This window comes from Scleropages formosus, chromosome 16, assembly GCF_900964775.1.
Source record: "Scleropages formosus chromosome 16, fSclFor1.1, whole genome shotgun sequence".
Classification (NCBI taxonomy): Eukaryota; Metazoa; Chordata; class Actinopteri; order Osteoglossiformes; family Osteoglossidae; genus Scleropages; species Scleropages formosus.
In genome coordinates, this window is record NC_041821.1 from 18196338 (window position 1) to 18218730 (window position 22393).

Below are 22393 nucleotides of genomic sequence, written 5' to 3' on the forward strand. Positions count from 1 at the left end.
ACACACACACACACACACCCAAATATGTGTGAATATTTTTGAAAAATTGATTTTCATTGCGTATTGCCTTCTTGTAACTTATAGGATTGCTTTTCCAAATAGAGTTTTAAACTAGTTTTGAACTGTATTACTCTGTCAAGAGATTCTCTATTTAAAAGGAAAAAAAAAAGTTTTTACTCCAAGAATGAGCTCAATTTGTGTCTAAAGTGAATGTTTACTGTTTCCAAAGGACCTTCAATCCTATGAACCTGAAGAATGTCCTTCAGTGAGTTTAGATCTAAGAAAAACACAAGATAGACATCTGACTTTGTTGCATTTGCCTTTTAACATAGGACCATTAAAAGGTATCTTAAATGTCCTACAACATTATTATATACCAGGAAAAAGTTTGTAGTGTTTTCATCAATTCCTTAAAGGTGTTTGTATTTCACAGCGTAAGGAGTTGAGTAGAAAAGCAGTATAATTATGAAGCTGAAGTACATGACAAGTACTGAAAATGTGCATAAGCTTTGTGAATCTCATTTCATATATTATAACGCTTATCTTTATGAAGCAAGGAATAACACTGGAACATGCAAAAAAAAAAATCCCATTTAAATGTATTAATTGAGGTATTAACAGTATTGTACTAAGTTAATCCATTGCTCAATTTTATCTATCAAAGGGTCTATAAAGATGTTTTTGCACAAGAAGTTTGCCTTATTGCATTAACACGTTCTACTTATTCTGGCAAACAGATATACTTGTTGCCAAAAATGGTTTGCTTTTTAGTACCGGTGAATTATTTGATTTAGCGGACACTTTTTTCCAAAGCAACTCGGGAAAATCAGGTTTGTGCACTAAGCTGTGGGGGGACGTGGTGGGTTTGTTTTGTGCCTGCTCTCTGGCAGGTCTGGTGTTCAAGTCCCGCTTGGGGTTCCTTGCGATGGCCTGGCGTCCCACCCTGGGTGTGTCCCCTCCTCCTCCTCCTCCAGCCTTACGTCCTGTGTTGCCAGGTTAGGCTCCATTTTGCTGCAACCCCGCTCGGGACAAACGGTTTCAGACAGTTTGTGTGTGTGAGCTAAACTGCGTACGGTGATTTTACGGTTACACAGCTGGGTAACACGATCTGAAATTGAACCTCTGCTTCTCCTACAGTACGAGGGAGAAACAGGTTCAGTTCCAGATCTTTCCATGGAGAAAGGAATTGCACTCGCTTGTACAGTACTGGCAGGCCATTAAATTAATGACAACGCAGGTAACACTTTTCACCAGCATGTACTCCAGGAGAGGTGCTGCTGGTCTTCTGACGTGCCTCTCGCTAATGTTCTAAGTCTAACGCACCTCTTCGCACCAGTTGTCGCTGCGAGGCCTGGAAAAGCAGCTGTGGCTGGTGCGCATCTCCGTCTTAATGCAGATATCCTACCGCACCCTTCTGGGTTTTACAAAATAGGAGCCCATGGAATAACGAGTCTAGTGTTGGCTGAGTGATGTTTCCACCCTGTCTCGAGAAAGGTGAGTTTACTTCCATGCGTCGCAAGCGAGTCGCGCCTTCCGCACGGATGGATGGGCCCATGTGTGCCGCTTAGCGCTCACGTCCCACAGATCTTTGAACCCTCTCCGAGATGCCCTGCTGTTTCCATGGGGACTGCCAGCGTCGTGGTGTAACTCTGAACCACACTGTGACTGTCCATGGGTTGGTATTGTCCTCCAGCTTGAACCCGTGCGGATACGTGTACCGAGAGAACTGACACGAAATCGTCCTACCCTCTACGTGTCGTGTGTTCTGTACTACGCCGGGGTCATGTGGCGCGTAACACACGCGCACACACGCGCATTCGGTGTTGTGAACATGGACTGATGGAGGGGGGGATGTCTCCTCCGTCTCGGGTTCTGGCGCCGGCTCTCGAGGACACATCGAGCGGGGGACCCGATGATGTAGACGATGATGTAGAAGCGAGAAGGGAATCCTTCTTCCCTAGAGCTTTTCCCCTCGGCGGCGCGCACCCGCCCGCCGAGCCGCAGCGCGCCGCGCCGTGCCACGCCACGGTTGCCATCTTCTCCAGCAGTTTGCCCACAAAGGAAATGGAGGGGCGTCTCGTGCCGCCCGTCGCGCGCGAGGCGACGGGCGGCAGTCAGACACGCGACTCCGTGACGCCGGACTCCGCGGGAGGAAGGCGGCCCCGCAGCGCTTACAACAGTCCGCGACTCCGCTCTCCGCGTCGGTGGGCGGGGGACCTGCGTGACGCGTCTCTGCGCTGCGTGTCGCTTGTGTCGCCCGTGCCGCCCGCCCGTGCGTGCGCTGTCAGGCAGGTCTTCCCCCAAACCCCTTCCTGCACGCCGCGGCGCAGCTCGGCACGGCACCGCACGGCCGGGGGACGCGCCCTGACCATGTAGAGTGGCGCACGGCGGTGCTCATCCCTGGTCATCCCCCCTGAAGATGCTCGCTGAGAGACAGTGTTGACACGTGAGGGGCTTTCCTCCTCTTCGCTGGGAGTGACTCCTCCATCCATCCATCCTCCTATCTTCCCATCCTCCCATCCTCCTATCCTCCTCCACCCGAGAGTCGTGCGCTTCGCTTTTCCTGCCGAACGGACAACCGCCGTCCGCGCGACACAGCACAGGTACGTTCGCACGCGCGTCCACGTTCCTCCTCCGTCCGTGCGCGAGCGAGGCGCTGCCGCCGCGTAGCCGCGCGAAAATCATGGACCGCGTATGGCTACCGGGCATGTTTACATGTACATGTATGTACAGCAGCCAGGTGTAACAGCGGAGAAATTTGCGGTAAAACTGTTCAACTGTGCGCTTTTGCTGTACAAATGATGCCCGGGGGCTTCGTTTGTGTCACGCAAATGGAGGAGTGAAGCGAGCGAGGAGAGGAGTCGGTCTGTCTGACTGCTGCACGCGCCGAATCGAATGCACATTTTCGATCTACGTACAGTACAGCACTGTGCTTCGGGCTGGACTGTACGCCGTATTTTACCGAAATAATAAGCACGGGTCTCTCCCGTCATTCATTGTGTGTGTGTGTGTGTGTGTGTGCGCGCGCTTCATTTTCTAGAATTCTTAGGTGATAATGACATGTCATGTTTTTTTGTGAATATCCAGTATGTTGATTGCAACGCAGTCTGGCGTTTTGAAGGGAAAAAAAAAAAGATGGTATTATTTCAAATGGATCATGAACACGAGATGTATTGCGCCTTCGTCCCTTCGTCGGATTACGTGGCTGTTGTTGAGCGGCATCTCCGCTGAGTGACGTTAGACTAACGGTTAGTCACTATATGGTCTAACCGGTGGTCTGGGGTTTGGGTTTTGGGCCATTGAAGCATCACAGTGACAGACAGTGGCTCCACTGTGTGTCGGGTGGGTAGGTCCTCCTCATAATCATATTTCGTGTTCTTTCATACCGGCTACACCCCTCCCTGCCTTTTTCTTCTTCCTTTTCTGAAAGTCGGTGGCTTTAAAAACAAATGCTAATAGTGTGTAGGGAATTTGCGTATTTTCACCTTTCTTTTGTTGTGTTTTTTTTTTTTTTTTTCTTCTTTTTTTTTGGATAAGCTTCAGAAAGCCTGCCATCCGATTCTGGACCGACGATGGCGCTTAGTGAGGGAAAGCAGCCGTTGGCGTTTCAGTCGCCTCTCGAGTGTTTCGAATCGTCGAATGTGCTCCGAAAACGTCCGAAATATTCAGCGTTGGTTTTGGGGAAAGGACCAGTGATGCTGGGACTCATTACTGTTCTTCAGTTTCTTTATTTTTTTTCTTTTTTTTGCATAATGTGTTTGATAATGCCCCCCCACCCCCCCCCAAAAAAAAAAAAAACTGGAAATATTTCGTGCGAATCGTGCAGCCTCAGGTGCGAAGTAGCTACGCGACCAGTAATTTTATGCAATAATTTGCCTTCCTCTCTCAAGTTGCCACAAATTCAAATTTGAGGAAGTTCTTCACGAAAAAAAAAAGCAGCGCTTCTTCTTGTCTGTTCGGCCAGTTTCTCCGAGAAATTGCGGAGTGTTTGTGTTTGCTTTGAACGCTCAAGGTGGTGTCATGGTTAAGCACAACACTCAAGGCCGAGGGTTGCTGGTTCTAGTCCCAGGTGACACACCTGTTTAGTCTCAACGCATTGATTACGAAGAAAGGGCCAGAAATATGAATGGGCAACTGTCAGCGTCTGGTAAGCATCCACAATAACAAAAGAGTCATGCAACCAGAGGCTTTATTTGGTAATTCCTTGCAACAAACATCGATACCATCTGGCAGTGTGAAAAACAGTATAATTATGACATGCGGAAATATGTTACAGCCAAGTGCCTTGCGAGCATCCAGAAATGAAGTTAATGCACTTTTTTTTTTTTTTTCCCCACAGTAAGATGAGCACTCTCCTCATGCTCTTTGCTCCTTTAGAGCTAAATATGCAGTGTGTGACATATACACATGAGGTGCTGCCACTAATTTGAGGTTAGCAGTAGATTGCATGATTGGTCAGTGGCTTTTTCAGGAAATGGGATCTTGTTGCTTGTGGGGCTCGATTGCAGCCTGTTGACGTGGGTTATATGGCGTGTTGTAGGTTGAACGCCCTACCTGATGCTCGTTACGACAGCAAATCTAGGATTGTCCCTGGACAACGGAGGAAGATATGCCATGTCGTTCTTCTGTGTTATGTTCTATATTGCACAAGGCATGAAAGGGATGTGTTCAGACATCTAAATTATTCATTTTGTGGGGTCATTATGTAACCATTATTATTGAGACAGATGTCTAAGTAATTGCTTTTGCTTTTATAGTACTTGCAAGCTCTAATAGTTTACCAGTATTCATAAAGTATTTATTATAATAGAAAAAAGCATAAATTATGCAGTGTGGGGTTAAGTGACTTGTCTTTCATGCTGAATATCTGTGTTGCTCACAGTAACATTTTGAAATATTGGCAAATGTGATCCGGTATTGCTGTTGTTCATAATAATAATAATAATAATAATAATACACTTGCTATAAATTCAAGTTAAAAACCTAAATGCTTCCCCTAGAATTGGACATTTACAAGTACAATACTGGGGCATCAGATTCTCTATTTATGCATCTGTTTCACAAAAGACTTTATCTCAGTGCTATGGTTGTTACACCTTTGTTATATTGATGTTGTTATTATACAAATCTTCTATAGGCACTTTTTATTACCATTGCTTTAGCCCAGTTAAAGGTCGCTTAACTAAAGAAGTCCCAATGTTTTTAAGAGTTCAGCCTTCCATCTTTCAAGAAAAATTGAATTGAGTAGCCGTGGAGGCGGGTCATAGGCCACGAAAGCATTTAACCTTAGAGCATATATTTGGTTTTCATCACATATCAATTTGTAGAGCATTACTGACAGACTGTCAGTTCCATTAGATGTGAACGACATCCCCATTAGGTGGCATGTTCTCTTTATTAGAGACTTGTCTCCCTCCAGTGTGACACGTTAGCGTATCACTTTTTTCCCCTTGTATGTGTAATTTTGCAGTCTTAACATGTGTATCCTGAGGGGTCTGCGCTCAACTTCCCATGACGCCGGCGCATCTTGTTGGCCGCAGATGGGCCTTGGCCTGCAGAAAGCTCTACGAGAATCCACAGGCAAAATACCAAATGAGCTTGCCCTCATTCAGTATCTCTTGGGTGTACCATAGATGCATGTTAATGTAGTGTAAAAGTCTGTTTGCAGACAGCCTAATTTAGACCGTATCCCATTTTACCCAGTTAGATTAATTCTCTAGCTGTTGAGGTAAAGCACTTTGCTAATGGGCCCAACGGCAATCTTCCCAGCGGAGAGTTCACAAACACATTCCAAGTACACTATTTCAGTCGTGAACGCCTTGCTTTCTCATGTCGTGATGCTCTTATTTTTCAGTGTGCGCTGGGCAAATGTGTCACATTCAATTAAATATAAATTAGTGCAGTAGGACTCAAACCCCTTTATAGATTGAATTGAGGGCTTGTTGGCTTCTTCAATGAGTGATTTGACTCCCTTGTTTCATGGGGAGAGGGCTGTAGTATTTCTTCATCAGCAAATGGGGAGGCCGTCGACCTTAGCTGAGTCTGCGGCATGTCACACGCACTCAGGTGAGCACAATAAGATTAGAAGACCTTGTCCTTTTCCACCTCGGTGAACTGAATGTCATGTGTCATTCCTGTTAGTCTTATTCACCGGACAGAAAGCTTGCTTCTGCCATGTAGTTCTTGATATGTCGAGTGATCGCGCCATTATTTGTGAGTTTCAATCCCGTGTTGTATGTGCAGTGCGGGGTGAGGGATTCAATGTGGTCCAAAGTTCGACTGCTTGCTACTCATTTGAAGAGTAGCTGTAATGGTGAAAGCGCATGTGGGTTAGGGTGGAGGAGGGTCAGGATCTGTGTGTTTTTTTCTCTTCCACCCATGATCTGTTGTTTTTTTTTTTTTTTTCCAATTTATTTTTATTTCTTTGTTTTCTCTGTTCTGTTGCACAAATGGGAGCATTCAGAGGTTGTTTGGTTTACTGCACAGTTTCCACCAGGTTGTTTTGCATCTTGGTAATACTGGGACTTTCCGCCGTGCTAAAGATATTTAATTTTTTTCTGTCGGAATATAAGAACCCTGAATTTTCCAGTAAAACAAAGTTCTCTCATACGTCCATCAACTGAAGTAAGACATTGCTTTTCCCCAGGAGACTCATCTCTGTGTGCCCATGCTGCCTGGGCTCCAGCTGGGCCAGTCAGGTTTTCCACTTGCAGTTCCACTCAAAGGCAGAGGGGTTGCTGTTGTCATGAAAAGAAATGTACTGTTTATTCCATCTGACATTGTTTTAAACAGGAAAAGCTGTTTTATATTAGTCACTGGTTATCTAGCTACTGCCTGCGCCCTACGTCAAACTTGGAGCGGCTGCCTTTGGCTCTGAAGGTCGCCGGTTCGATCCTTGCCTCCAGCCGTAGTGCCCTTGAGCAAGGTGCTTGCCCTGCAATTGCTCCAGTACCTTCGCCCAGCTGTGTGCCTGGGTGCCTAGTTGTGGCCCTGCGATGGACTGGCGTGGTGCGCCCCCTTCTGCCATGCGCCCAGTGTCTCCGGGATAGGCTCCGGCTCACCGCGATCCCACTCAGGGTTGTTGAAATTGGTTGGTTGGTTGGCCTGTGCCCTACGTAGGACTATAGTCCCTTTTTTTATGATTTTAGTTCTCCTTACCAAATGTAAATATACCGTACATCATCTCATAATGGGGGAGACCTAAACCGTTGCTTAAATGACAAATATGGACGGCTCGTCTCAAACACCTGCTGCATAATCGGTTATTTGGTTGTCTCAGACCTCAGCACTGCTGATTCCTGGCCTTATAAGAACCAAACTGCCAGAGAGATTTAATTTTTTCATAACTCCATTGCACATTCTCACATATATTCTATTTCTTTTTTGAGAGTTTCCTGCTTCCATCTGTCCGGTCATGTCCATATCATGGCACTGTTAATTTGAACCATATCCAGTTGTCATGGAAATGATTTTAAAAAGCTAAGATTCTACTAGATCCTTGTGGCATATTAATTATTTACTGCTATCTGGCCAGTATTTTGTGAAATTTATGAGTCCAATTTCCCTTTTTTAGATATCAAAAATTCACCCAACATCTCAAAGGCTACATTATGAGAAACATTAAAAGCGCATTTAAGAGGACAGATTATCTCTTAAACAACCCATAAAAAGAAATGCAAAAGGGCAAGGTTAAAAGAATGCAGCAAACAGTGAAAAACCACATTTGTCTGACACTATTCTGAAGAACAACTTACACTGTTGCACTATTTACTGGAACAATTTAGGGGACATATGTTGCTCAAACGTACTATGGCTGGAGGTGGGATTCACACCTGTGACCTTTGGGTCCAAAGACAGCGGCGCTGCCCAAACTGGATCACTCGTATGCTGACATTCCCGTTGCCCAACGATTCCATGAACATCTGAAACTGAAAATAGAAACTTGCCTTGGTCTGCTTCGCTCCCAATGTTAAGGGTGCCACGGCTCATTTCTGTGCCATGTGGCATAATGGTTCAACCACTTCCGAACTGTGCCTCGACACTGAAAGCTCCAGCAGTTTAATATTATCTAGTATGGATCATATTTTTCTACATGGTTATTGTTCCTTTTTTTGGGTGCATTTTAGAGGCAGTCGATGAGCATTTCTTGCTTGTTGAAGTATCTGAAGCAATACAATCTGGGAAGGCCCTCGGTCTGGATTTCAATCCCAGACACTTCCTCCCACCCATTACCAGGCTTCTGTATCCTTACTACTGAAAAACGCAAAGATGCTCTAGAGTGTGGCTCTTATTTCCCGTTATCTCTCCTCAGTTGTGATGTAAAGGTACTAAAGTATTTGCAACAGTTATATCCCTGTGTGACTTTGCAGAATCCACTATGAAGGACGCCATGGCCAACAATAATACCGCCAGCATCTCCCAAGCTAGAAAGGCTGTGGAGCAGCTGAAGATGGAGGCCTGCATGGACAGAATAAAGGTAGGGGTACAGGCATAGCCTAAATACGAGTTGTTGTGTAAGAGTGTGAGTGTGTGTGTGTGTGTTTGTGTGAGAGAGAGAGAGAGAGAGAGAGATCAACAAACATACCTGACAAGATATTCTCAGAGACATTGTTACTGTACAAATTAATCATAAGCACCTCATCTCTCAGAGGCATAATTCATCCAGAAAAAAAGTTGCCAGTCTCAACCAATATTTCCATGCACAAATACTTAAAACTGATGTGTGAAGCATACTCAAAAGCGTTTGTAAATTTTACAGATTAATTTACCTGGGTAAGAAAAAGTTGCAATTTATAGACCTCACCACCATTATGCTTTTATGTCATGTTGGAACTTGCAAATTCCAGGATAAATGAAGACAGTGTGACTACATTAGAAATGCAGAGAAACACTGCCTTAAAAAAATCAGGAACTTATTGTGAATGTAAATAAATATATGTAGCTCCTAGTTTTTAATTTACACTTAGACTTGTTTTTGTGCCCCGCCCCTTATTTGAATATACGTTCAATTACTGGAGGGGGAGGTTTGCGTGTTGTGACGAATGTGAAGGGGATCATAAATAGCATTGTTTTTTCATATGCTGGATTTTTTCACTTAAAATAACTGTTTTAAAGCAGGAAATACAATGCAATCAACAGCCATTTTTCAGAAAAAACAGAAAAAGTCCTCCTTGCTGAATAACATTACCTTCAATTAAAGCAGATGGGAAAGCCTCTGGATATTAATTGAAAAATGCATACCATCATACCAGGCCTCCATTAGGATAAATGGCTTGTAAACCAGGAAAATCATTAAGAAGAATAATATATATTGGTTTATAGCAGAATTAGGGTCACAGTAATTTAATAAGGCTTTGCAGAGATTGTATTACCATCCTTCCTCAAATGACTGGGCTTGATATAAATACTAAGATAATGTAACAGTGTTTTATTGCTATATGTAGACATAAATAGAAAAATCCTACTGAAAGAGATCATTTATGAACATTTATGAACCTGCAATGTTTTCCTTCAAATGTTTTCCTAACACATTTTTAGGGGGTCATTCAAGCATTTTCTTACCAAAACATTTTAGTAAGTTATGTACAAATATGACTAAATCTTGTCTACAAACCTAGCCTCTGGTGCGTCTTTGTTCTCAAACCATTTTATTTTGCCATTCAGTTTAGCTCCTGGATTTATTGAAAGGTAACAATATAATACAGGTGTTGGCAGCCCTGTATTAGGTCAAGCAAATTTTTTTTCCTAATGTTAACAACTCATTAAATAAATTTATTTGATTATATGAGTTTTAACACCTACATACATACACCTGCATTTGACATAAAAAAAACATTTTTGCTAAATACATGTATCTCAATGATGGATTTGGCATTCATTCTCACTCACCTTGTCAAGAAAATGCAGCTTGAAACCTGAACAAAACAGTTAGTTGTTCTTAGTTTTACATTTATTCATTTAGCAGACTCTTTTCTCCAAAGCGCCTTCCAATGAACTCTATGTAGTGTTATGAGCCCACACACCTTATTCACCGCGGTGACTTACACTGCTAGATACACTACTTACACTGGGTCACTCATCCATACATCAGTGGAACACACTCTCTCTGTGTCACTATGGGGGAACCTGAACGGCATGTCTTTGGATTGTGGGAAGAAACCAGAGCACCCGGAGGAAACCATGCAGATACAGGGAGAACATGCAGACTCCACACAGACTAAGCGGGGATCAAACCCATGTCCTCTCGCACCACCCAGGAGAGCTACTTGCTGTGCCACCCACTTTTAGATTCATATTGTGTAGGCGAGACCTGTTCTTCAACTTCTGCTGTGTCACAGAAGAAAACCTTGACTTGCACAGCTTTGTAGATCCAAAAATCGGAAGCAGCTTGGCAACGGCTGATTTAGGTCCTTCTGGGTCAGACATTCCATTTGAGGTAAAACTTTAAGGGGTTACACTAGTCTTTGGCCCCTCACCCAGGGAAATTCAGTTCACCTAAATCGGGTTGGAGACACATTTTATGACCACTTATGGTCGTTGACCAATGGATTTCCTGTCTGTGGCCTAAAAATCGGTAATATCTTGTTTGCAGAACTGAACTAATTAATGTAGCACAACTGAGGTTCCTTGTTTGGTACTGCAGCTCTAAACTACATTGTAGTCAAGCAAGTGGACAGAAGCACGGAGATTTACGTATCCTTGGCTGTATGGGAGGCAAATGTCCTACTTATATGGTGGTGTCAAACACATTCCTACAGTCCTTGCACAGAAATAGCAGAGAAGTACTGAAATAGGAATAAAAAGCACAATGGGAAAAGAAACCATAAAAAATTACCATTGCATGATGACTTTCAGTCAAATATTTTAAAAACATAACCAACCAACCTAAACTAAACCAACTAAACCAAAACAGAAATTAATTTCTGTATGTCTGTTACAGAATTTTTACACTTACTAGGCATCAGTGCAGGATTATTTAAGTGAAGGACAGGGTGAAGAGCCTTATTTATGACATTACTATATCAGCTGAATGTTGCTTTGGAAGGGGGTGCGGTGGCGCAGTGGGTTGGACCGCAGTCCTGCTGTCCGGTGGGTCTGGGGTTCGAGTCCCACTTGGGGTACCTTGCGGCGGACTGGCGTCCCGTCCTGGGTGTGTCCCCTTCCCCCTCTGGCCTTACGCCCTGTGTTACCGGGTAGGCTCCGGTTCCCCGTGACCCCGTAAGGGACAAGCGGTTCTGAAAATGTGTGTGTGTGTGTGTTGCTTTGGAGAAGAGCTTCTGCCAAATGGGAAAAAAAAAATGGAAATGTGTTTTCCCGTCACTCACACCTGCCCCTGCACTATGAGACAGTGTATGTTCATGCTCAGTTATGGTCCTGCCAGTCTTGGCACAGACATCAAGCTGTGATTATAGGCTTGGACAATGACATAGCCAGACGGGACCAAGTTCAAATTTCTCCACTCTGTTTCTCTGACTTTGAGAGTTTCTGAGTGAGGTAAGAACCTTCATCATCAATTTCCCTTAAATATCCCTGTCTGGTAGCATAGCTGAAGTACCTCTATCTGTAATGTTACTGAAGTGCACCAGGGACAGGTTATGGATGTACAAGTAGATAGTTTGTCACTCAGTGCATGTACATTTGCCATATGGATGTGAAGTGGCTTGATGAATTATGTGAAGTAACAGACTGATTGATTGAGAGGAACACAAGGACTGATTTCAGGACTGACAGCCTGCATTATTGTTCAGAAAATTTAGTCCTCAGTGCAGGCATGTGGAACCTGTGATAGATTGGCATCCCATCCAGGGAGTACTCCACCTTATGCTCTGTGCTTCCCAGGAGAGGCTCTGAACCATTGCAACACTGAAGGTGGGTGAATGGATGGATGGATGGATGGATGGATGGATGGATGGATGGATTACTGACACACTGCATGACTGATAGAAGAATGAAGATTAACCTGATGACCACTGTTTGTGATCAACAGGAAAGTGCAGAAGGATGATTATTACAAAATTAGAAATATTAGAAAGATGATAAGTACCTGATTTGTGTAACGGCTCGGTGATTAATATATACAAAGAGCAGTTCCTCTATGATCTGGGTGACTCAGTGGCCATGTTGTTCATGATCATCCACCCATTGAACCCACTGAGTAGGTGCTTTCATGAGAAATTCTAGCAAATCTCTCTTTAGAATTGCACATGAACACAAACCTGCCATTCCTACACTTCTCGTTTGTTAATAGAGACACGAAAGAAAGTCAAAAACTGCAATATATATTTCATATTTAGACACTGTGCTTTGGTCAGTTTAATTTTTTCAAACGTGAACAAACATAATGAGGTTAAAGTTGCTTTACTGCTGGAAGCTGATTATGCTTTATTGTAGTTAGGTGTTATTATAGTTAACAGTCACATGTACTTAGTATAACAGTCTGTATAGGAATCATTCCTTAGGCAGTGAAAAAATATCATACTGTTTTGATATCCCAAGGGACACTGTTAGCTCAGTAGTGAAGACCTCGAAGCTACTTGTTAGGACCTAGACCCTGCTAAGAAAAAGCCATCCGACAAAGCTCACAAGGAGATTGCAAAAGAAACCACTGAGGCATCCAGGGGGTCTCAGATCATTACATTTACATTACATTTATTTATTTACCAGATGCTTTTCTCTAAAGCAACTTCCAATAAATTCTATGTAGTGTTACCAGCCCACACACCTTATTCACCGTGGTGGCTTACACTGCTAGATACACTACTTACAATGGGTCACTCATCCATATATCAGTATAACACACTCTCTCTGCCACTCACACAGATCAGTAACTTAAAGAGGAGTAAAGGTGCATCCATCATCAGTATTAAGAACCCTGTATAAGGTAGGGCATCAGGAACCATGAACTCAAACACAGCCATCTTTTCCTTTCCCAAACCCTAGCTGGATCACTAACTCATGTTGTGTGGTATTTGTCAGAGAGACAAAAGGTGAATTTTCTTTGGTAGCCTAGAGTCCTTTCCCATCCAGAACCTTTGAAAATTGCAGTTGGCATATGTAGCGCATGATACACCCAAGCCCTGGAATCCAAATTGAACTCTTGACTTAAAGTGAATGTCTGTACAGTGAAGAAGCTATTCATGTATTTTCCTTTATTTATTATGGGGAAAGAGTAAAATCTGTCCACCTAAAGTCAAAACTGACCCAAAAAACATATAAGCACTAATAGTATTATTATAAGTTTCTTAAAGAACCTCCTCCTAATCAAAATAGTTTTCCCTCTCACCAAGTGTCATAAAGTGCTACTATGAATGTAGTTTAATGTGACTAAAATGGGTGTTGCGTGGATACTCTGCCAGAAGAGTGCAAGTTTAATGAGAATTTTCACAGTTACATGGAAACAGAAGTGTTAGACTAACTTAACAACTTATTTGTTGATTGTGGAAAGAATATATGCTTTTAACAGACGTAACTTAAATGGAAAGTCACAGTGGAAAAGGGAAATGCAATGTAGCTAATTGTGGATTCAGTTTATCAATGGCTGATGTAAGGACTTTGAGCACCAATGTCACAGCCCTTAATATGGTAGAATATTCTGTATTTCTCATCACAACTTTATTTCTATAACCAGACTCAATCAAATCAACACTTCCAAATTTACATTATTAGTATTTATTCGGCAGATTACAATTGTTCACACGTTTATGCAAGAAGAAATTCTTTTTTATACCAATTTAGACCAAGTGTTGTACTCAACTGTATAACAGCAGGAGCAGGAATTTGAACCAGGGACATTCAGATAACAAGGCAGCTATAACTGCTGTACTACCTTCTAATTGTGTGCAGCTCACTTTGTCATATTTTCACATTTTTTCAACATTTTCTCGAGCTTGCTATACTTCCTTTGGGCCCATGATAAAACCAGATACACAGAAAATCAAATAAAATGATGTCGTGCAAATCAGAACACAATGCAACATTTCGTATAAACGCAAACTGAGAGGGAATCCTTTCCCAGCATCCTCAGCTTGTACACACACAGCTGTTTGTGTGTTCATCCAATCTGCCGGGACTTGTTACCGATCTAAGCAGTACTCGCAGCTGTTTGTGCGCTCACCGCCGGGACTCGTCACTGATCAGAGCGGGCCACTCGGTCACTTTGTATGGTCAGAAATTTGCAGATTTGCGGTTGGGGCAGTTGGAAGTGTAGTGGTTAGAAATGCTGCCTTTGCATCTGAAGGCTGTCAGTTTGAATCTCTCCTACTGCTATAGTACCTCTGAGCAAGCTATTTACCCTAAATTTCTACTGTAAAAATTACTCAGCTGTATAAATAGGTAAATAGTTATAGGCAGGTTAAACACCGTAAGTCGCTTTGGAGAAAAGTATCAGCTAAATGAATATATGTAATGGGCAACTGCTGTACTTGAATGACCCGGTGAAAATGTACTGGAAGGGATGGTCTTTCTTTTGCTCTCTTTTCCACTACACTGGGCCACATGTTCTTATTGTCTTACAAGAGGACATTTTCTAGTTAAAATTAATACTTGGAATGTTTAATATAATTATAGGTGGAGGTGTCAAGATGGAGGCAATTAAAAATAAAAAATAAATAAAGTATTTAAAAAAAAAACAACAAAATAAACATCACTTCTTACCACTGGTAGATACGTACCCCAAAAGGCTTAAAGCTGTTATTGTAGTTAGTTAAAGGTAGTCCTACTAAAATATAGTATGTTGTCTGAATACTTGTACAAGCGGCACAATTTGTATTTGACTTTCTTTAATCTAATTGTCTGGTGAAAGTTCTTTTATCTTTAAATTTTCATTTTTGCATGTTAATTTACAATAACAATAATAATTATAAAATGTATTATTATGTTTTTATTTAAGGAAACTTTTTACCTGTTTTAACATCTCGCTGTAGCAATTTAGTTCAGTTAAACACTTCTTGGCTTATGTTCAATGTTGTTCCGAATCTTTCTATGCCACAGTTGTAATGGGAGTTTTTTCCCATTTTTTTTCTTTTTGTGTACAGAGCTGTTTACTACATCACATATCAAGGTTCGCTAGATGTCTTCAGCAGTACTGTGATAGCTGGATACTTTGTTGTCCAACCTTTTGTTACATTTTTTCCGGTAGCTTCTCTTGCTAATGTAGAATTGGGCTTTTTGTGGTGCTGTGACATTATACGCTGGGTCTTAACAGCATAAGTAATGCTGAGTTTATCCATCTCTTCCGTTGGGGACAAGGTGTCTTCGCCTCACAAATGTATCCACTTGTGCTAAGTCTTAAACTCAGTAGCACTGATTGCATGTTTTTCAGTGTAATGAGAGTAACCTCAAAAGCACCTGTTACAATCATTAAAACTTTTGTCCTTAAAAAATACAGTATATTAGCATGTTATCAAGTTACATGAAAATTACTGAAAATGTATAAAGATTTAAGCATGTGCTGATTTCATTAAATTTATTTATGTCCTTACATTTGACAATAGTTACTGACATCTTCATTATCTAATAATAGTATTCTTTGATATGTCTGATTTTATGTTGTGTAGTCTTTTTTATAATACCTTTCTTACTGTCGGCTGAGCAATAATCTTCCTGAAATGTATTTTCAACTAATCTGTTGAAGTGACTTAAAAAACGTATTTCTTTCATTTTTAAAGCAGTAGATGTATATAGACAAATCCATGGCAGAGTTTGAAACAGTCTGCTTTACAGCTAAGACAGGGCTTGCATTGTATTTAATGCAGAAGAATTCTACATTATGGAATACAACATTGCAGTTTTGTATCTGTGCATCTATATTTACAGGTGCTCCTCACTGAAATAAATTGAACACTGCTGTAGTGATGTTCTGCTGAGGATCTACTTTTGGAACCATCACTTCCTAATAAAGTAGCCCTGCTTATTAGTCACATAGCATTACACATAGAAACATGCAATTTACATTCCTCTGCCTCTTCTCAGAGGAGGCACGGTGACGCAGTGGGCTTGGCCGGGTCCTGCTCCCTGGCGGGTCTGGGGTTCGAGTCTTGCTTGGGGTGCCTTGCGGCGGCCTGGCGTCCCGTCCTGGGTGTGTCCCCTCCCCCTCCAGCCTTGCACCCTGTGTTGCCGAGTTAGGCTCCGGCTCGCCGCGACCCCGCTTGGGACAAGCGGTTTCAGTCAATGTGTGTGTGTGTGTGTGTGTGTGTCTCTTCTCAGTTGATTTTTCATCAACTTAATCTTTCTGTTATTTCTAGATATACAGTAATTTCCAAAATTACTGTCACCCCTGAAAAAGGTTAACGAAAAAGCTGAATAATAAAAACAGTGATTATTAATCGTATTTCTTAATTGAGGAAAACTATACATTTTTATTTTTATACTGTTATTTTGAAAAGTTTTTTGAACAATTAAAACTATTAAACAAAACAAAAGCATAAACATTATTGCGCACTTAAAGCACTGAAGTAAACTTCAAGGTTAAAGCTCCAAAAATTCTGCATAGGGAAGTCCAGCTATTAAGAAAGTCTGTTGTGTCCTTCGCGAGTTCCCGTAAACAAAACAGCAAGTTTATCATCCAGCCATCCAAGGTGAAAAGAAAGCAATTTGACAAATTGAACATCTTTAATTCACAAGAAAAGTGCATAATTTGCCCGATCAAGGACACGCGATGTATTTTGTCAGCAAGCACTGGAAGGAATATGATGAAGGAAGCAAAAAGGTTCAGAGTTGAACTGCAGTTTACTCTGTGTCTGTATGACTAAATCAGAATTAAACTGTTAACATTGGTTCAGTGTATAAATGAGTGAATGATTGTAGGGAATTAGTGCAGTCTATCTAACACTGTAAGTCACCTTGGATAAAGGTGACAGATAAATAGTTGTTCATTATGTGTCGCTTTGAAGAAAAGCATCTGCTATGTTAATGAATGTAATTTTGGAGTTAACTGTATTCCATTTTGTGACGGGAATTACTCCGTTATTTTAACTAAGCTATACAAGTATTTAAAAGGGATCCTGTAAATTTTGTAGGAATGCAGCTATGGTGAGTAATGGTCATTCCCGCGGAACCATACGTACGTTAGTGCGACTGCCCATCCTTTATTTTAGAGATAATTCTGTTCACTGTTGCACGAAAACATAAGCCATGAAATGTTTTCTGCTCCTCTGTCTTTCTGTCACAGTGACTCACGCGGAGTAGTGGGGTGGGTGTGTAGTCCTAGGTGTGGGCACAGATGGACACTCTTTCCTGGCTGGCAGCTGGCCCCTGCCCACCCCCTGTAGCCCTGCCCCCCCCCCCTTACTCAGGGGCCCCCAGGGGCCAGGCTGGGAGCAAGCTATATCCACAGAGTCACTCTGACAGCAGAGCCTCGCCTGCAGCTCATAGCTCTTCCAGAACCTCTACGGACTGTTCAGTACAGATTTAGAGCACATGGCAGGCATCCCCCACTGCAAAATTTTTCAGTACTGGGATGAAAGTCTGTTGTCAACAGTGTTACTGTGATTACTAGGAATTCTCATTAACATTTATGCATCCCTTCAGTGTTCTTTTTACATGATGACATAAAACTGAACAAGGATACTCAATGTAGGAAGCGGCGTGCTGTTTATGACAGTAGTTATATTTTTTCACCATTGGAGCTTTGTTTACAGCTGTAAATGGTCTGATGAAGGAATGCTACAGTGCCGACAGCTGAATAGAGATTTAAGAACACGCATTGTACTCTTTGTTATGTTTTGCGACTAGATGGATCACTACTCTCATGTCGTTCTGTTTTATCCTGTTTTGGACATTCAGTGTAAGAGAGGTGTGTTACACAACAGGGTATGTGTGGTTTGAAAAGTGATAAGACATGGGGCAGTTCATGGCTGGGTTTTATTTTATATCGCCATTGTTATTAATACAACTCAGTTAACTAATCTAACTCAAAAGTCAACACCATACCTTCACAGACAAACACCATCGTTCAGGTCCATCAACACAACTTCCAAAATCTTTTGTCAGATGCACAGTCAACACACCAACAGGTTCCCTTAACCCCCCTCTTTATAAAGTGTCATTGTTCCGGTTGGCCACACCTGGTGCTTGTTTTCTAATGAGCCAAGCTCAGGTATGTTCAATTGGGCAAGGCAGAAGCATGGCCAGGTTCTGACCTGCCACAAGGTGGTTCAAAATGATGAGTTAACATTATAAATATAATGTACACTTACCGGGAGCTTTATTAGGAACACCTGTACACCTGCTTATTCATGCAGCTATCTAATCAGCTAAACATGTGGCAGCAGTGCAATAAATAAAATCATGCCGATACAGTTCAGGAGCTTCAGTTAATGTTCACATCAATCACCATAATGGGAAAAAAAATGTGATCTCAGTGATTTTGACCGTGGCATGAATGCTGGTTCCAGATGGGTTGGTTTGAATATTTCTCTAACTGCTTATCTCCTGGGATTTTCACACACAAGTCTCTAGGGTTTACCTAGAATGGTGCAACATCAATAAAAATCCAGTGAGCGGCAGTTCTGCGGACGGAAACAACTTGTTGATGAGAGAGGTTAGAGAAGAATGGCCAGGCTGGTTCGAGCTGAAAGGCTACAGAAATTCAGAGAAAACACTCTTTACAACTATGGTGAGCAGAAAAGCATCTCAGAATGTCAGCCAAGAACAGAAAGCTGAAGCTGCAGTGGGCACAGACTGACCAAAACTGGACAGTTGAAGACTGGAAAAATATAGCCTGGCCTGATGAATCTTGATTTCTGCTGAGGTACACAGATGGTAAGATCAGAGTTTGGTGTCAGCAATGTGAATCCATGGACCCAACCTTCCTCATGTCAACAGTCCAAGCTGGTGGTGGTGGTGTAATGCTGTGGGGAATGTTTTCTTGGCACATTTTAGGCCTGTTAATACCAATAAATCATCGCTAGAACGCCACAACCTATCTGAGCATTGTTGCGGACCATGTGCTTCCCTTTATGGCCACAATTTATCCATCTTCTAACTGCTACTTCCAGCATGGTAATGCATGATGTCACAAAGCAAACGTCGACTCAAACTGGTTTCATGAACATGACAGTGAGTACAGTGTTCTTCAGTGGCCTTCCCAGTCACTGGATCTGAATCTAAAGAAACTCCTCTGAGATGTGGTAGAATGAGAGATTCACAGCATGAATATGCATCTGACAAATCTGCAGAAATTGCGTGAAGCAATCATGTCAACATGGACCAGAACATCAAAGGAATCTTTCCAGCATTTTGTGGAATCCATGCCACGAGGAATTGAAGCTGTTTTGAGAGCAAAGGGAGGCCCTACCCAGTATTAGTATAGTGTTCCTCATACAGTGCTCAGTGAGTGTATACTTAAAATTATATGTTAATATTATCAATAACGAAGGTGGCACGGTGGGGCGTCGAGTTGTGCCATTGCTTCACAGCACTTAGGTGGTGTGAGAGAAGGTGGGTTCAAACCTTGCTCAGTCTCTGTGGAGTTTGCGTGTTCCTCCCATGTTCGCATGGGTTTCCTCCCCCAATTCAGATGAATTGGTGACTCTAAATGTTGCCCGTAGATGACCCCTGATAGTTAGATAGCTCTCACCAGAGGGGGGGGTTTGGGTCTGTCTGGTGGTTTCTCTGTTGAAGTGAATCATGAAAGCGTGTCACTGCAATGTTGATATTGTGTCATTTGCTCGAATGGTCTCCCAGCCTGAGTCATAAGCATGGAATGTAGCATGGCATAATAAATATAACACATACCAATAGTATAGTACACTAGATGTTTCAGAAACAGCCTATACATGGCGGATATCCATACAAGGTAGAGCTGTGCATCTCCAGCGTGGGGCTTTATCAGTGCACTTTATACATATACAATACTTAATTTGGACATATATTAAAACATGTGCAAGTGATCTGTGCGTTTGTGTTCACGTGCCCCGGCTAGGTGTCGAAGGCCGCAGCGGACCTAATGGCATACTGTGACGCTCACATACGAGAGGACCCCCTCATCGTCCCTGTTCCAGCCTCCGAGAACCCGTTCCGGGAGAAGAAATTCTTCTGCACCATCCTGTGAGGTCCGTGCCTGACCCCCCCCTCCCCCACCTTTGAGGGGCAGGTCCTTCACTGGCTCCCCACTTCTTAGCGTCAAAAAACGCCGGTACCAGTTGAGAGCCAGCAGCCATGCTTAGTGCAGCCCGGTTCTGGCTCACTGGGGGGTTATGTGAGTCCTCTCTCTGGAGTCCAATAACTGTCTCTCATTCTTTTTCATTCCCTGTGCTTTGTTGTTAGACGACAGCAACGTGTGGCACCTACGCGGGGGCGTTTTTAATTTAATTTTGTCAAAAAAGCTGCTGGATCACACAGGCCTCAGGAAAAAAACAATTTAGCAGGCAACACATCCTCATTTGTTTATCTCTGTAAATCTCCCACATCCATCGGCTGGTATTACCTTTGGCCTAGGGATTCTAAAACGAAATTGATTTGAACCTTGGAAGATCTTGCTAGTACTTGTGAAAAGTATACATGAAAGGAATATGAGCATTAGTTGCTAGTTGAGAAGGCTGACATAAAAGTGTACATTAATATTGCTGCACTGCTTTTTTGAATTACATTTAATTTACTCTGGTAATCTCTTTATCTCCTCCCCACAATATTGCAATAATAAATTAAAGGTTGGATTATAATTTTTCTAATTTTTGAAACATATTAAAGTGATTATCTAATGCCACTACAAGTTATTGCTGTTTGTGAAATATCTGCTTTTCATTGCTTTTTTTAGTAGGCACAGCCGTTGACAGTGTCAAACCTGTTTTGTCAGCCACATGTTTTTTTTTCTTTGTTTTTGATAACTTGTAAAAAATTCCTGTGTTAATGACAATGTATTCAGTATAATATTTACAGAATGTATCAAAAATATCAATCAAGCATACCAAATTATTTCAGCAGCAGCGTTGAAAATGATTTAACTTCATTAGTATTTATTCATTCTGTGATGAATTATAACAATTCACATCATGAATTATGAAAGTACATGCTAGTCATTTTGTTACTTCTAACACAGTTAGGTTGTTTGACTCACTTTCTGCCACATACAGCATCATTGTGATTTCCTTATAATGTTGATAAAGCCTTTTTCATTTGCTTTCCAAGATCCCTAGATAAAGCATTTCACATGGATAAAAACTATTATCCTGTTTTGTACTGTGTTTGGCCAAATTAAGCTTATACCCTAATTCCTTTTTAGCAAATTAAAGTGTTTCAGCAAGCTGTGAAACAACAGTTTTCTTAGTGTGAAAGACAAGCTTCTGAAATATTTATTGATCTTTATTTAATCTCTGTTTGTATTAACGGATCACTTTTTTAAATATCTTGTCGTTTAGCAAAAAGAAACATTTTTTATGGTGTATATTTGTTTTTTTTTACTTTCACTGAAGTTTTGTGTTCAGTATGAGTTTGTGTTATTTACTTATGATACCCTGGCTGTAAAAGTTTACAGATACAGCCTGTAATTCTTTGGTCCATTTAGCCAACACTGTTGTTGCAAATATAACAGATACTTCAGAGCGTATGCCTGACATAACCGCCTGTGTGTATGAGGCGACCGTACAAGTCCTGCGTATACAGAAGTACAAGGCCATATCATACACTTCCATAGCCTCCCTTACCAGGAAAGGCATCCTAGTGGTGGAATTTGACTCAAACACGTACCTTTACCGCCTTACCTTTTATATACAGCATAGGACAGACTGTTCCAAATTGAAGTTCAACCTTATTACAAATCTGAAAGCTTTTACCACAATTAAGCCATTTCAGATCTGCTAAACACACACTCATTTTTGCTTGTGAGGGTCACAGCAGTCCAGAGCCTATCCAGGAATTAACAATTCACGGGCGCTAAGCTGTGGGGACTGAGGTCCATCGTAAGGTAGACACACACACACACTACAGGCAATTGTGTCATCGCCATACAGTTCACCCGGACTGTGGGAGGAAACCCACGTGAACACGAGGAGAATATTCAGTCCACACTGACTAAGCTGGATTTGAACCTACACTCAAAAAGGCAAAATTCTGTGAGGCAGCAGTACTACCCACTGCACCATTGTGCCACCCTGAACAAAAAACTACCTACATTTTTCCATAGTTAATGGGTTCGATCGCCTTCTTTTTCTGATACTTTGTAGCTAACGATGTATTGTTGAGTTTATACATGACTACTGTATCGGGCTTTTCTATGTGCTTATTTACTTACAGCCTTCCCTCCAGTACATCATATCCAGTGTATTTTAGAGTGCCAAGTACAAGTACAGTGAGTATAGCATATCTGTACACTGTTCTGTCACTGTATTGACTGAAAAGCACAATTAATTTTTTTTTTTGTTGTTGTTGCTGTTGGATTTTTAGACTAGTTCTTTTT

At 41.9% G+C, this 22393-nt stretch overlaps 1 protein-coding gene across 1 annotated transcript; it reads left to right on the forward strand.

Annotated features, from left to right (window-relative positions):
• The first annotated feature begins 2228 nt into the window (after nucleotides 1-2228).
• gng4 (G protein subunit gamma 4) lies at nucleotides 2229-21185 on the forward strand. The gene is made up of 3 exons (XM_018750851.2): nucleotides 2229-2603; nucleotides 8370-8476; nucleotides 19922-21185. Exons 2-3 carry the CDS (start codon nucleotides 8378-8380, stop codon nucleotides 20048-20050), a joined length of 228 nt encoding a protein of 75 aa, XP_018606367.1. The 5' UTR covers nucleotides 2229-2603; nucleotides 8370-8377; the 3' UTR covers nucleotides 20051-21185.
• The last annotated feature ends 1208 nt before the right edge of the window (nucleotides 21186-22393 follow it).